General features: G+C 39.1%; 1 protein-coding gene across 3 annotated transcripts in view; it reads left to right on the forward strand.

Moving 5' to 3' along the window:
• WBP4 (WW domain binding protein 4) overlaps positions 1-12,198 on the forward strand; it is a 66,258-nt gene extending 54,060 nt beyond the window's left edge. For all 3 annotated transcript variants that reach the window (XM_045076616.1, XM_004759294.3, XM_045076617.1), the window contains exon 10: positions 10,905-12,198. In XM_045076616.1, the coding sequence (XP_044932551.1) occupies positions 10,905-11,115 (211 nt within the window). In that variant the 3' untranslated portion in view covers positions 11,116-12,198. The remainder of the gene's footprint in view (positions 1-10,904) is intronic.
• The last annotated feature ends 4,034 nt before the right edge of the window (positions 12,199-16,232 follow it).

The raw sequence follows: 16,232 nt of genomic DNA on the forward strand, positions 1-16,232 counted from the left end.
CTCTGTCAAATAAGTAAGTCTTTAAAAAAAATAAAAAGTTAATACCTAGTCTTCTCAAACTATTCAAAAAATCAGAAGATGAAGAAAAGGTTCCATATGCATTCTATGAGGCCAGGATTTCCCTGATTCTAAACCCAGATAAAGACACTACAGAAAAAAAGAACATCTGGTGAACATATATTTATCCTAATGAACATAAATGCAAAATCTACAACAAAATATTAGCAAACTGAATCCATCAACACATTTAAAATAAATCATTCAGGGTGCCTGGGTAGCTCAGTTGTTAAGCGCCTGCCTTCAGCTCAAGTCATAAAGGTTCCTGGGATTGAGCCCCAAATTGGGCTCCCTGCTTAGCGGGAAGCCTGCTTCTCCCTCTCCCACTCCGCTGCTTGTGTTCCCTTTTTTGCTTTGTCTCTCTGTCAAATAAATAAGTAAAATCTTTAAAAAATAAATCATTCACAATCAAGTGGGATTTATTCCGGGATGCAAGGGTGATTCTGTATTCCCAAATCACTCAAAATGACACATCACATAAACAACTGAAATGATGAAAAGCATCTGATCATTTCAATAGATGCAGGAAAAGCATTTTGACAAATTACAATATTCATGCATGATAAAAACCTCAACAAAGTAGGTTTAGAGGAAACCTACTTCAACAAGATAAAGGCCATATATGAAAAACCCAAGGAGAACATTGTACTTAATGGTAAAAAAAACTGAGCTTTTCCCTGAAGATCAGGAATATGACAAGGTTGTCCACTCTCACCACTTCTAGTCAACATACTATTGGAAGTCCTAGCCACAAAAACAAAAAACAAAAAACATCCAAATCGGTAAGGAAGAAGTAAAACATTTGCTACTGACAGATGACTTGATACTATATATGGAAAACACCAAAGGCCACCAGAAAAGTGCTAGAACTGATCGATTCAGTACAGTTACGGAATACAAAAATCAATATACAGAAATCCAGAGCCCCTACCTGGCTCAGTCAGTGGAGCATGTGACTCTTGTTCTCAGGGTCATAAATTCAAGTTCCATGTTAGTTGTGGAGCCCACTTAAATAATAATAATAATAAACCAGGGAGGTAAAAGATCTAAACTCTGAAAACTGAAAACACTGATTAAAAAAGCTAAAGATAACACAAATGGAAAGATACTCCATTTCTCATGGATTTGAAGAACAACTCTTGTTAAAATGTCCATACAACAAATTATATTGACTGTGGGTTTTTCATAGATGGCTTTTATGCTATTGAGGTATGTACCCTCTATCCTTATACTGAAAAGTTTTATTCAAGAAAGGATGGTGTACTTTATCAGATGCCTTTTCTGCATTTATTGAGAGCATTCTATGTTTCTTGTTCTTTGTTTTATTAATGTATCACACTGATTGATTTGTGGATATTGAACCACCCTTGCAGCCCAAGAATAAATCCCACTTGGTCATGGTGAATTATCCTTTATACTACTGGATCCTATTGGCTACTGTTGAGAATTTTTGCATCCATGTTCATCAGGGATATTGGTAATTCTCCTTTTTGATGGGGTCTTTGGTTTTGGGATCAAGGTAATGCTGACCTCATAAAATGAGTTTGGAAGTTTTCCTTCCATTTCGATTTTTTTTGGAATGGTTTCAGGAGAATAGGTATTAATTTTTCTTAAATAATTTGGTAGGATTCCCCTGGGAAGCCATCTGGCCCTGGGCTCTTCTTGTTGGGAGATTTTTAATTACTGCTTCAATTTCCTTACTGGTTATGGGTCTGTTCAGGTTTTCTGTTTCTCCTTGGTTCAATTTTGGTAGTTTATACTTCTCTAGGAATGCATCCATTTCTTCCAGATTATCTTTTTCTTTTTTTCTTTTTTTTTTTAAGATTTTTATTTTTTTATTTGACAGAGAGATCACAAGTAGGCAGAGAGACAGGCGGGAGGGGGGAAGCAGGCTCCCTGCTGAGAGCCCAATGCGGGGCTTGATCCCAGGACCTTGAAATCATGGCCTGAGCTGAAGGCAGAGGCTTTACCCACTGAACCACCCAGGTGCCCCTCTTCCAGATTATCTAATTTGTTGGCATATAGTTTGCTCATAATATTTTCTTATAATTGTTTGTATTTCTTTGGTGTTAGTTCTGATCTTTCATTCATGATTTTATTTATTTTGGTCCTTGCTCTTTCCTTTTTGATAAGTCTGGTCAGGGGTTTATCAGACTTACTAATTCTTTCAAAGAACCAGCTCCTAGTTCTGTTGTTCTGTTCTACTGTTCTTTTTGGTTTTTATTTCATTGATTTCTGTTCTGATCTTTATTATTTTTCTTCTCCTGCTGGATTTAGTCTTTACTTGCTGTTCTTTCCACCTCCTTTAGGTGTAGGGTTAGGTTGTGTATTTGAGACCTTTTTTGTTTCTTGAGAAAGGCTTGTATTGCTATATACTTTCCTCTTAGGACTGCCTTTGCTGCATCTCAAAGATTTTGAACAGTTGTGTTTTCATTTTCATTTGTTTCCATGAATTTTTTAAATTCTTCTTTAACTTCCTGGTTGACCCATTCATTCTTTAGTAGGATGCTCTTGAGCTTCCATGTATTTAAGTTCTTTCTAACTTACCCTTTCTGATTGAGTTCTAGCTTCAAAGCATTGTGGTCCAAAAATACGCAGGGAATGATCCCAATCTTTTGGTACCAGTTGGGTCCTAATTTGTGACTCAGGATGTGATCTGTTCTGGAGAGTGTTCCATGTATACTAGAGAAGAATGTGTTCTCTTGCTTTGGGATGGAATGATCTGAATATATCTATGAAGTCCATCTAGTCCAGTGTGTCATTTAAAGCCCTGATTTTCTTGTTGCTCTTCTGCGTAGGTGCTCTGTCCATTTTGGTGATGGGGATGTTAAAGTCCCCTACTATTATTGTTGATGTGTTTCTTTGATTTTGTTCTTAATTGGTTTATATAATTGGCTGCGCCCACGTTAGAGGCATAGATATTTAAAATTGTTAGATCTTCTTGCTGGACAGACCCTTTAAGTATGATCTAGTATCCTTCCTCATTTCTTATTATAGTTTTTGGTTTAAAATCTAATTTGTCTGATAATAAGGATTGCCTTATTTTCTTTTGATGCCAGTTTTCTTTTGATGTCTATTAGCATGGTAAATGGTTTTCCACTCCCTCACTTTTAAATATGGAGGTGTCTTTGGGTCTAAAATGAGTCTCTTACAGACAGCATATGGATGGGTCTTATTTTTTTTATCCAATTTGATACCCTGTGTCTCTTTGGAGCATTTAGCCCATTTACATTCAGGATAATTATTGAAAGGTATGAATATAGTGCCATTATATTGCCATTATATTGTCTGTATATTGTCTCTCTTTCTGGTTTATGTTCCTTTTAGGCTCTCTCTTTGCTTAGACGACCCCTTTCAATATTTCCTGTAGGGCTGGTTTAGTATTTGCAAATTCTTTCAGTTTTTGTTTGTCCTGGAAGATTTTTATCTCTCCTTCTATTTTCAATGACAGCCTAGCTGAATATAGTATTCATGCTGCATGTTTTTCTCGATTAGTGCTCTGAATATATCATGCCAGTACTTTCTGGCCTGTCAGGTCTCTGTGGATAGGTCTGCTGCTAGTCTAATGTTTCTAATGTTATAGGTCAGGACCTCTTGTCCCTAGCTGCTTTCAGAATTTTCTCTCTGACCCTGAGACTTGTAAGTTTTAATATTAGATGATGGGTGTTGACCTATATTTACTGATTTTGGGGGTGGGGGTTTATTGTGCCTCCTGGATTTTGATGCCTGTTTCCTTCCCCAAATTAGGGAAGTTCTCCACTATAATTTGCTCCAATATACCTTCTGCCTCCCTCTCTCTTCTTCCTCTGGGATCCCAATTATTCTAATATTGTTTCATCTTATGGTATCGCTTATCTCTCGAATTCTCCCCTCATGATCCAGTAGTTGTTTGTCTCTCTTTTTCTCGGCTTTTTTATTCTCCATCATTTGGTCTTCTATATCACTAATTCTCTCTTCTGCCTCATTTATCTTAGCAGTTAGAGCCTCCATTTTTTTTTTATTGGAACTCATTAATAGCCTTTTTAATTTCATCTTGGTTAGATTTTACTTCTTTTATTTCTCCAGAAAGTGATTCTCTAGTATCTTCTATGCTTTTTTGAAACCCAGCTAGTATCTTTATAATTGTCATTCTGAACTCTAGTTCTGAGATCTTACCAATGTCTGTATTGATAGGTCCCTGGCATTCAGTACTGCGTCCTGTTCATTTTTTTTTTTTTTGAGTTGAGTTTTTCCCTTTTGTCATTTTGTCTAGAGAAGAATAGATGAGTGAAAAAAACAAAATGCTAAAATGGTAACAACGGCCCCAGAAAAATATTATCTAAACAAATCAGAAGAGACCTAAAAGCAGGGGAAAATGGGAGAGAAAAAAAGAATATGATTAGACTGGTGAATAGAACAGAACCACACACTAGATTTGGGGTATTTTGGTCTGTTAGAAGAAACTGCCTCCCAAAATTTTAAAGAAAGAGAAACATACATATATACAAAAATAAGGGTAAATATGATGGAGGGATGGAATGTGACTATAAAGATGAAAATTTTAAAAGATTTTTTAAAAGGAACTTATAAGTTGGTTGAAAAAAGATCTTTTTAAAATGTGATTAGGCCGGACTAGAACAAAGCCACACACTAGATTTAGGGTATATTTTAGTCTGTTAGAAGAAACTGTATCCCAAAATTTTAAAGAAAGAAAAATTTATATATATATATATATATATATATATATATATACAAAAAATGTGGTTAAATAAATGAAAGGATAGAGTGACTGTAAAAATGAAAATTTAAAAAGATTTTTAAATATTAGAAAATAAGAGGTTGGTTGACGAAGGAAGAAAAATTCAAAGAAAAAAATAGGAAAAAAATTAAAATTAGAAAAATTAACTTTGAAAGACTAAAGAATCATGGGAAAACCATGAATTCTATGTGCTGTATTCCCCAGCACTGGAATTTTGCAGTTCTCATTGATTGGTAAACTTGGTCTTGGCTGGATGTTCTTGCTGATATTCTGTGGGAGGGGCCTCTTGCAGTGATTTTCAAATGTCTGCCCCAGGTGGAATTACACCACCCTTGTCAGGAGCCAGGCTAAATAATCTGCTTGGGTTTGCTTTAGGGAGCTTTTGTTCCCTGGAGGCTTTCCGCACAGCTTTGGAGGACAGGAATGAAAATGACAGCCTCCCAGTCTCTGGCCCTAGAGGAGCTCAGAATTCAAGGTCCCTCTTAGTGAGCCCTCAGAGAAAAGCAGTCAAAGTTACTCCTGTCTTCCTGGTCTCCACCCACACTCCATGCTCACCCGGCCTGTGACCGAGCATTTCTGTCTCTGGCACACGACCCCATTTGGAGTTTCCAAAGCCAGCAGAGTGCTGTGGCACTCCCATGCCACTCCTTCCTGGGGGGGAAGGGGAATCTCCCCAGATGTGCCACTTGTGGGGTCCCTGCTTAAAGAATAGTGGCCCAACTGTGCCACAGATCAATTTATGGCATCCTGGAGCCGAAAGCCCACTCCTCAGGTCTGTCTTTGCAGCTGGCTTCCTGACTTCAATACTTGGGAGCTCTGGGGATGCCTGGGTGGCTCAGTTGGTTAAGCAGCTGCCTTCGGCTCAGGTCATGATCCCAGCATCCTGGGATCGAGTCCCACATCAGGCTCCTTGCTCGGCAGGGAGCCTGCTTCTCCCTCTGTCTCTGCCTGCCATTCTGTCTGCCTGTGCTCACTCTCGTTCCCTCTCTCTCTCTGACAAATAAATAAAATCTTAAAAAAAAAAAAAAATACTTGGGAGCTCTGGCACACTCAAGTACCCCCAGTCTTTCTGTGACCCTGAGGGTCCTGAGACCACACTGTTCCCCCAAGAGTCCCACCCCTTGCTTAGGCACTGGAGCAGTGACCCCCTGTGGAGCAGACTTCTAAAAGTTCTGATTTTGTTCTCTGCTGCTCTATCACTTGCCGGTAGTTGGCTCACAGAGGCTCCCTCCCCCCACGGTCTATCTTCCCAAATATCGCCTCAGATTCACCTCTCCACATGTCCTGCCTTCCAGAGAATGGTTGATTTTCTTTCATAGAATTGTTGCTATTCTTTTCTTCAATCTCCTGTTGAGTTTGTAGGTATTCAGAATGGTTCGATAACTATCTAGCTGAATTCCTGGGACCAGACAAAATTAAGGACTCCTACTGTTCCACCATGTTGGTTCTCCCCTTCCCAGTCATAGCCTTCCAATTTAAATTTGAATGAAACAAGTTTGGGGATTTCAGAGTTCCCCATAATGCCACTGAAGTTCAGATTTACTTTTGGTTAAGTTGATCTATTTAGTTATAAATATGGATGCATAGGGACGATAGATTTTAAACAAAACATCCCAGAAAGGTGTAAAGGACATTGGGGGTGAGGGAGCACCTTCAAGCATTTTGATGACTGGGCTCCCATTTCTTAGAGACTTTTCCCTAGAGCAGTGAAAATTTCTAAACAGCACAGTTTCAACAGTAACAGTCTGGTTCCAAAAATGAGTCAGACTGAATGCTAGAACTCTTTCAGGAGGCACAGAGTCTGGATCCAGACAGGAGTTGGGCCAAAGACCAGCATAGGAACAGTCCAAGTTCTAATAGGAGTCAGACCAAAGGCCAAAGAAGTAATTGCTAGAGATGTAAAAACAAGAAAAACTCAAGGCCTTAAAACAATCCCAAATGAAGCCTGGGGAGCTTGAACACAAAACATGGCACTCAAAATCCAGGAGAAAACCTACCTTTAAATTCCCGGGTTGGAGAGTAAGCTGCAAATTCACTTGGCTCTGTAGGTACCATCATGTCTTCGCTCACCCAACCTCAGAGTTGCTGAGGATCTTCACTGGATCCCATTTCTGATCACCAAATAGTATTAACCTTAAAAATAAAACTGTCCATTATTTTATCAGCAAAAATGGATTTACTCACGAATAGCAGAGGATTCCAGTCCAGAACAAATAACGTAGGACAAAACCATAGGCTAATCTGCAGAAGGAAGGCGAGGAATGCCCTTTTCTAGACAAAAGTGGGATGTTAGGAAAGCTATTACAAACAAAACAGTCCTCTGAAGTAAACTGGCAAGTGGACATATAGTGGCTTTCCATTGGCTGAGTGAGATGTGACCATCTCTCATTGGCTGGATTGTTCCTGGGGGAGGAGGAAAGCCTTTCTTCCTCCTGCTGGGATAGCAAAGTGGTATCTGTGTGTAAGGTCCCTCTTTTCCTGTTGGGTCTGGAATTGAGGAGTAATAGGGTTTGAGAGCTTGCCCTGCTGGCCTCCTAACTCCATTCTAAATGAAGTTTCCTTTTATTAATTTTCACATTTTTAAATCTACACTGGGGAGGGGGGGGTTGTTTGTTCTACCTTTATTACATTGTGTTCAGATACTATAACCTTTACAGTTCTTGCATTTTGAATTTGGAAATGATTATGGTTTTGTAGAAGTGCTTATGTAATTATTTTTGTAACTGTCCCAGAATTATTTGAACAGGCATTTCTCTGGAAGATGTTAACTTGCAGGCTCTTGCCTACAAACTTCTTTCCTGTTAAATATGTCATAATATATCCTGCCTCACTGCCATTTCTGTTAACCTCCACTGGTTCCTAGAACCATCATTTCACAAAATGGAACCCTTCTCTGTCTTATCTTTCCCATAATCCCACGTAAGAAGCAGTACTTACAGGGGTGACTTGATGGGTCAGTTGGTTAAGTGACTGCCTTTGGCTTGGGTCATGATTCCAGGATCCTGGGACAAGCCCCACATCAGCTCCCTGCTCTGAGGGGCACCTGCTTCTCCCTCTCCCCTGCCTGCGGCTTCCCCTTCTTTTCTCTTCAAATAAATAAATAAATAAAATCTTTGAAAAAAAAAAAAAGGAAAAATTTTAAAAATTACAGCTTGATCACTCTACCAGAATATAATATAAAGCACTAAGATTCAAGTAAAATACATGACTCTCACATCAAATATTTTTGAATACATAGTCATTTTTCCAGTGACCAACTCTACTATTCTTCATTCATCAAGCATCTCTCCCCTGGTTAATAAAATTATTTACTTTCACTTGGAGGCAGATTGGTCTAGGGGAAAGAATATAAATTTTAAGTCTGACACACCTGGATTTTATTTCAAGCTCTTCCACTTCCATAAGTTCGATTGACCAAGTTATTTAATATCTTTAAACCTCAGTTTCCTCTCCTCTAATAAAAGAGTAGAAAGCCAAGAGTTAATACTCCCATCAGCTGCAGGGGCTACTAGCTACTAGCACTGTTGTTGGCAAGCTAAGAGAAAATAGGGAAGTAGGCAGAGCAAACAAAAAGGCTTTAACATGCAGTTTTAATACAGTAAATCAAAGTTTTAGAAGGCATATGTTTTCAAAACAAACCAGATTTAAGACCTGTTCCAGTGAGAATCCTATTTTCTGCATTCCCTTATCAGATTTTGAGGAAATGTTTATCACATTATAATCTACTAAGATAGATTCTTCCTCAAGCAGAAGTTTTGTTTTAGTTTTGAACTGCCTATTACTAGTTTGAAATGTTATTTTTGTACTTAACATTCTCTGTTTTTGTTTTGTTTGGAATCCTGGTGAATTTCTAACTATTTTTACATTAAAAAAAAAAAAAATAGGAGCACACCTGGCTGGCTCAGTTGGTAAAGCATGCGACTCTTGATCTCAGGGTTGTGAGTTCAGTCCCCGCATTAAGTTTAGAGCTGGTGGGGTTTTTTTTAAGATTTATTTATTTATTTGACAGAGAACTAGAGAGAGAAAGCACAAGTAAGCAGAGCTGCAGGCAGAGGGAGAGAGAGGAGCAGGCTCTCCCCTGAGATGCTCTTGGCTGAGCAGGGAGTCCGAGGTGGGGCTCGACCCCAGAACCCTGGAATCAAGACCTGAGCTAAAGGCAGCCACTCAACCGAGCCACCCAAGCACCCCTAGAGCTGACTTTTTACTTAAGATTTTATTTATGTGAGATAGAGAGAGCACAAGCAGGGTGAGAGGCAGAGGGAGAAGCAGACTCCCTGCTGAGTAGGGAGCTCGACTCAGGGCTTGATCAATATACTTACATCCCTGTAACTATATTGACCTAAGCTGAAGGGAGACGCTTAACCAACTGAGCCACCCAGGTGCCCCAAGATAACTTTTTTTAAAAAGATTTTATTTTTAAGTAATTACTATGCCTAGAAACCTACTTTTTTAAACCTTTGTTTTTATTCATGTATATGTACGATGGGACATAAAAAAAAATCTTGCAGTACTATTGCTTTAGATCTTTCTAGATAATCTTTCTTTGAGGGAATCAAATTTGTTATCATGTACTTTTAAGATAATTGGACCAAATAGGCATATATTGGTAAGTCTTAGCCAACACAAACAAATGGAAAGATACCCCATTATCATAGATTGGGAGAAATAATATTGTTAAAATGTCTATACTGCCCAAAGCAACCTACTACAGATACAGTGTAATCCCTATCAAAATACCAACAATTATCATATGGTTTCACTTATTTGTGGAGGGACATAGGGAGATGGAGAGGAGAAGGAGATGAGTGAAATTAGAAGGGGAGATGAACCATTAGAGACTATGGACTCTGAAAAATAATCTGAGGGTTTTGAAGGGGCAGGGGTTGGGAGGTTGGGGGACCCAGGTGGTGGGGGTATTATGGAGGGCACATATGGCATGGAGCACTGGGTGTGGTGCATAAACAATGAATTCTGTTAGACTGAAAAGAAATTAATTTACCAAAAAAAAGACGACTAAAGCTGGAGGTATCACAACCCCAGATTTCAAGACCTACTACAAAGCTATAGTGATCAAAATAGTATGGTACTGGCACAAAAATAGACACAGATCAAGGGAACAGAGTAGAGAACACAGAAATAAACCCATGTTTATATGGTTAGTCTATAACAAATACTATCTTTTGGTTTCAAGTGATAGAAACTTAAGTTACCTTAAATAAAAAAGGTTAATAATTCAGAGGTTCTTAGGAAGATTCTACCTACCAAGCTATGGGTAGGGCAAGAATTGGGCTGAGTCTCAGGAGTTACTGGAGTAATGAAACATTGACAGTATTCTCTGTCCCCCGCTTTGCTGCTTTTCTCTGTAAGCCAACTATATTCTCAGTCATGGCAGAATTCCTTTAAATAGGAGGAGATGTAGTTCCCCACAGATTTTATACTCTTAACCACTACAGAATTAAACATAATGATCTTTCTTGGCCGTGTCAAAAAGCTAATGGGTAGAACTGATGGGGGTGGCATGAAGTGGTTGCTCTTTCAGGGAAAATTAACTGTGGAGAGGGTGGGGTACTATCATAGATTCATGTTTATAAGGTACCAATGTCTAGACTAGTAAGCTAATTATTTTTACTAACCACGTGGGTGGTTGAAGGACTACTTCTTAGAAAAAGAGTACTAGGCAAAAGGCCTGTAGAGTCACCTACCATAGGATGGTGGTGGGATCCTATGGTTTTCACCTTGTGCTATGTAAGCCCCCAGAGTCCTTGTCAACAGTTTATGGCAAGATTGGCTTCCACAAATAACTTACCCATCTTTGTAACATGTACTGCTGGTCATGTATAAGCACAAACATTGCCTTAGATGATACATGCTCTGTGCAGTAGGAATAAAAAAATAGACGAAACTCCCAGACATGTAGCCACCTAAGTATTCTTTATCTTAAATAATACTATAAAATGTGTATCTTTAAGTAGTTGCCTACTTTGAAATGATTTTTAACCTCTCACTGTCATTAGAAAGATGTTCTTGGGCCTTTAGTAGACTCGGAGGTTATGTAAAAGTTTGTCTTAAGTCTGTCAGATAATGGTTTTATTTTTACTTCTTGTTTCAGTGAGGAGGTAGATTTGGAACTTCCGAGCACCGAAAATGAATATGTGTCAACTTCAGAACCTGATATTGGTGGGCAACCCAAAGTAATATTTAAAGAAAAAACAGTCACTTCTCTTGGAGTCATGGCAGATGGAGTGGCCCCAGTCTTTAAGAAGAGAAGACTTGAAAATGGAAAATCTAGAAATTTAAGGCAACGAGGTGATGATCAATAATTATAAAAGAGCTTTTTGTACTTCCTCTTTGGACAGCATGGAGACTATACATCTTGAAGCTCCTCTGTGTTTGTTTAAATACTAAAAATTTAGATTTATTCTAAATGTATTTTATGTGAATCTAAAATAAATCTTTTTTCATGTGAAACTTATTTTTGCTCCTAAAATGGAAGCCTACCACATTTCATTGTAATACAGTGTATTATGTTCAGTGTCTAAAAATTGCTAATTATGACATAATATAAGATGCTATGTATCTGTTATTTAAAACATGGAAAAGCACGGCCTTTATTCCATTCTTACTCAAAAGTACATTCTTATCCTGCACTGAAAATGCATTACTTTTGCACACTGATACTAACTTATCCAAGGCAAAGAATCAGACCGCATAAAAGAAAATTCAGTCACATGATGGTTCAGTTTTGAGGATCCTGTGAGAAGGCTGATGGAGAAAGCGTATGTGTGTTAGCTTACCATACATACTATGTTTAAGGTCAAGGGCCAAAGAACAGGACTGCTACTCAGGTACTTCAAGTGTAAATGCTTAATATGGAATGAAAATTGGACCAAAGTTAGAAATGTGTATTTTCCCAGTTCAGTTCAAAGCCACAAGCATTGCTTAAACATTACTTTAAGCTAGGCATTACGCTAGAGCTGAAGATACAAAGATGAAAGAGACTTATCTCTGTTCTTTATGACTTCCCATGCTAGCACAGTCAATCCTGCAGTCATGTACTCTGTTTAGCAGCCTTATATGTACTGGAAAATAATTTTTAAGGCTTATTTAAAGCTATGTTAGATGAAAGCTTAAAAAAAATAGTGTGTCTCTGGCTTCAGTAAAGTTTTTAGTGTTCCCTTAGACAAATGGGAAATGTCTTTCTAGTTAAATTTCTTGAGAAGTAGAATTTTCTTATTTTATCCATTTGAAGTAGGTTTCTTCCCTTTATTACTCCAAATTCTTAAAAATTATATTTTTTATAAATTGTACAGTATTTAACATTTGGTAGTAAATATTTGTCTTTTTAAGTTTACTAGTGTACATGTAAGAAAATGATAGCTTATTAAAAATGTTATAAAAAATAATATTGGGTTTTTTTCCTTCTAATACTCAATAGAGTCAATATAGCTTTGGTGAAGCAGTATTTAGAGATTTGTCTTTATATTCAGTCGACTTATTTGGATATTTCGTGAATATATAGCATTATGAAGAAGTGTTTTAGATTCTGAGTAGCCCATTTATCATCTACCTAACCAGTGTATTTGGTGCTCAGTTGGAGAAAGCAAGAAAACCATAAATGAAATGCTGCTTCATGTTACCCCCAGTTAGCTCATACAAAAAATGCAAAGAACACAGCTTATCATCAGGAGCTTGGGAAGATGGTGCCATAGGAGGCCCCTGAGCTCTCCCTGTCCCACATTTACAACTAGATATCATCCACATCCAAGTCAATAAACAGGAGAACAATCCAAAGACTGGCAGAACAGACTCCACGACTAACCACAGAGAAGGAACTGCATCTGAAAGATTAGGAAACTCAGAAAGGCAGAGGGAGGCTGCCATGGGATGGAGGCAGCTGTGCCTCAGGAGAGGGCAGAGAAATGGGCCCTGGTATCAGGGAGCTCGCATGGGGGAGGTTAATCCCCATAAGGTTTGGCTTTAAAAATCAGAGGTGCTGAGTTTTATGAGTTTGTAAACCAGTGGGACTTGGAGCCTGGAGCTTTAAAAGTCAACTAACTCAGCCCTGGGCAAGGGATAGCTGGGTTTCCACCCTTGAAGGCACAGCAGCCTGCTTGGAGATGCAAAACAGCAATGCTGGGGAAACAGGAGACAGATCTGTTCATACTGATTGCAGATTATGTTAGGGGACTTCAAAAATGAGGGAGCTGGCAGGTGCCGTTTTCCTCCTCCCGCCCCCAGCATGAACACAGGGCCGCCTGCGGGACGTGGGAGGTGGTGCCGCAGGGACACTCAGGACCTAACATGCTACCGGCCCCCCACACGCAGTGACTGCCTTTTCTGAGCCCACTAGTTTCAACCCTGGGCTCAGCACAAGTTTTGTTACATTTTTTTAAAGTAATCTATACCCAGTATGGGGCTCAAACCCCCAATCCTGAGACCAAGAGCTGCACGCTCCCCTGCCAGCCAGCCAAGCACCCCCTCAGGGCAAATCTTGTTAGACCCTACTCACACCCTGCTGAACCACAAGGTATATAGTTGCTTCTGTGGGACTCGCTCAGCTGCTGCCGCACGCCCAACCTCACACCCTCCTTGGCTCCAGCACATAGCCCTCAGCTGCCATAGCGTTTTGGGCGATCCAGCATAGAACTAGAGCCCCAACAGAAATTTTACTAACACCACTACCCTAATGCCAAGTTCCTTAGCAGGCAGTCCCCTCAGAGCTGGCCTGCCTGAGTCCCACAAACAACACAGAGAACAAGCATACCCTCACTACGCCAGAGTCAGTGCAGATGCCTGCACCAAACGGAAAAGTGACTCAAACACAGCAGGAGGGTATAAGCATTAGATACCCTTCTAAAATCCCAAGTTCTGATAAACGGGATACTGCACTGCCAGGCACTCCAGGACCTCTTCTTTATAAAGTCACTACTTTCAAGAGCAGAAGACCATGGTGCCTGGGTAGCTCAGTTGGGTAAGCGTCTGACTCCTGATCTCAGCACAGGGTTGTGAGTTCAAGCCCCTACTTAGAAATAAAAAAGAAGACCTAGGTGACTTTCTTAAATTGAGCTTTTTTTTTTTTTTAAGGATTTTTATATATTTATTTATTTGACAGAGAGAGATCACAAGTAGACAGAGAGGCAGGCAGAGAGAGAGAGAGAGAAGCAGGCTCCCCACTGAGCAGAGAACCCGACGTGGGACTCGATCCCAGGACCCTGAGATCATGACCTGAGCCGAAGGCAGCGGCTTAACCCACTGAGCCACCCAGGTGCCCCCCTAGGTGACTTTCTTAACACACAGAAACAGACATGGAGAAGCAGACAAAATGAGGAGACAGAAATTTATCCCAAACCAGAGAACAAGACAATCCATGGCCAGAGATCGAAGCAAAACAGATAAGCTAACATGCCTAATAGAGAATTTAAAGCAATGATCATAAGGATTTTCAGTGGACTTGAGAAAGAGTGGAAGATGAGTGAGACATTTACACTGATAAAGGAATAATACAGCAGAGATAAAGGGCTCGATAAACAAAATGGGAAACACACTTGATGGAATGAATAGTGAGATTGAAGAAGCCGAGGAATGAATTAGTGACCCGGAAGGCAGAGTAATGGAACATAATCAAGCTGAACAAAAGAGAAAAAAAGTTACACAAAACAAGGACAGGAATTCAGTGACTCCATCAAATGTACTAATATTTGCACTGTAGGAGTCGTAGAAGAATACAGACAAGGGGGAAAAAAATTATTTGAAGAAATAATAATGCAAACTGCCCTAATCTGGGGAAGTAAACAGATATCCAGATGCAGGAGGCACAGAGCACTCCCATCAAAATCAACAAAAGCAGATCCACACCAAGACATGTAATTATACTGGACAAGTATGGTGGTAAGGAAAAAAAAATCTTAAAAGCAGCAGGACAAAAGTTGGTATATTACAAGGGAAAACACATAAGGCTAGTAGATCTTTCATCAGAACTTTGAAAGCCAGAAGGGAGTGGCATGATATATTTAAATTGCTGAATGGGAAAAATCTGCAGCCAGGAATACTTTATCCAGCAAGGCTGTCATTCTGAATAGACAGATTCAGGCTTTTCCGGACAGACAAAAACTAAAGGAGTCTGTGACCACTAAACTAGCCCTGCAAGAAATATTAAAGAGGAATTCATGAGTAGAAGGAGATACCAGAGGTTCACGGCTGGCTCAATCATTACAGCGTGTAACTCTTGATCTTGGGATCATGAGTTTGAGTCCTACATTGAATACAGAGATTCCTTAATTTAAAAAAAAAAAAGGAAAGAATAAAGAGACCAAAAGTTATGTTATAAAGGTAGGAAACACAAAAGCAATAAAAATTAATATTTCTGTATAAAATTAATCAAGGAACTCACCAAAAAAAAAAAAAAGGATAAAGTAATACATACCAAAACATATAGATAATACATACCATACAAAATAATACATACCAATACATATAGAGAGGAGAAGAGAAAAGAATGGATTCAAACTTAACCATCAATTTAATGTAGACTGCTATTGAAGGAGAGTTTACATAGAAACCTAATGATAACCATAACAGGCACACAGGTGGCTCAGTTGGTTAAGTGTCCAACTCTTGATTGCAGCTCAGGTCATGATCTCAGGGTTGTAAGACTGAGCCCTGCACTGAGCTCCCTGCTCAGTACACAGTCAGCTGTGGGTTCTTTCTCTCCTTCTCCCTCTGCCTCTCCCTCCCTGTGTGCATGCTCTCTCTCTCTCTCAAATAATAAATAAATAAATCTTTAAAAAAAAAAAAAAACTAATAGGGCACATGGGTGGCTCAGTCAGTTAAAGATCTGCCTTCAGCTCAGGTCATGATCTCGGGGTCCTGGGATCAAGTCCTGCATTGGACTCCCTGCTCAACAGGGAGTCTGCTACTCCCTCTCACTCTGCTATTGTATCTGTCCGCCTCTCTCCCTCTTCTCTCTTTCTCTCTGTCAAATAAATAAAATCTCTTTAGAAATTTTAAAAAATAAAAATTTTTAAAAACACTAATAAACATGCAAAAATAAAAAGAAATAAATCCAAATATATCACTAAAGAAAATCAGCAAAACAGAAGAGAGTAATAAGAAAGGATCAGAGAAAATCTTCAGAAATAACCACAAAATAAGTAATAATATGGTAATAAATACATATCTATTGATAATTACTTTGAATGTAAATGGACGAAATGCTCTAATCAAAAGATACAGGGTAACAGACCCATCTATATGCTGTCTACAAGAGACTTATTTTAGGCCCAAGACACTTGTAGATTGAAAGTAAGGAAATGGAGAAACCTCTGTTATGCAGAGGTTATGCAGATGGATGTGAAAGCTGGCCTGTTATGCAGATGGATGTCAAAAGAAAACCAAGGGGCACTTGGGTGGCTCAGTCAGTTAAATGTCCAACTCTTGG

Source organism: Mustela putorius, unplaced genomic scaffold (genome assembly GCF_011764305.1).
Source record: "Mustela putorius furo isolate JIRA1106 unplaced genomic scaffold, ASM1176430v1.1 tig00000179_pilon_pilon_pilon, whole genome shotgun sequence".
NCBI lineage: Eukaryota > Metazoa > Chordata > Mammalia > Carnivora > Mustelidae > Mustela > Mustela putorius.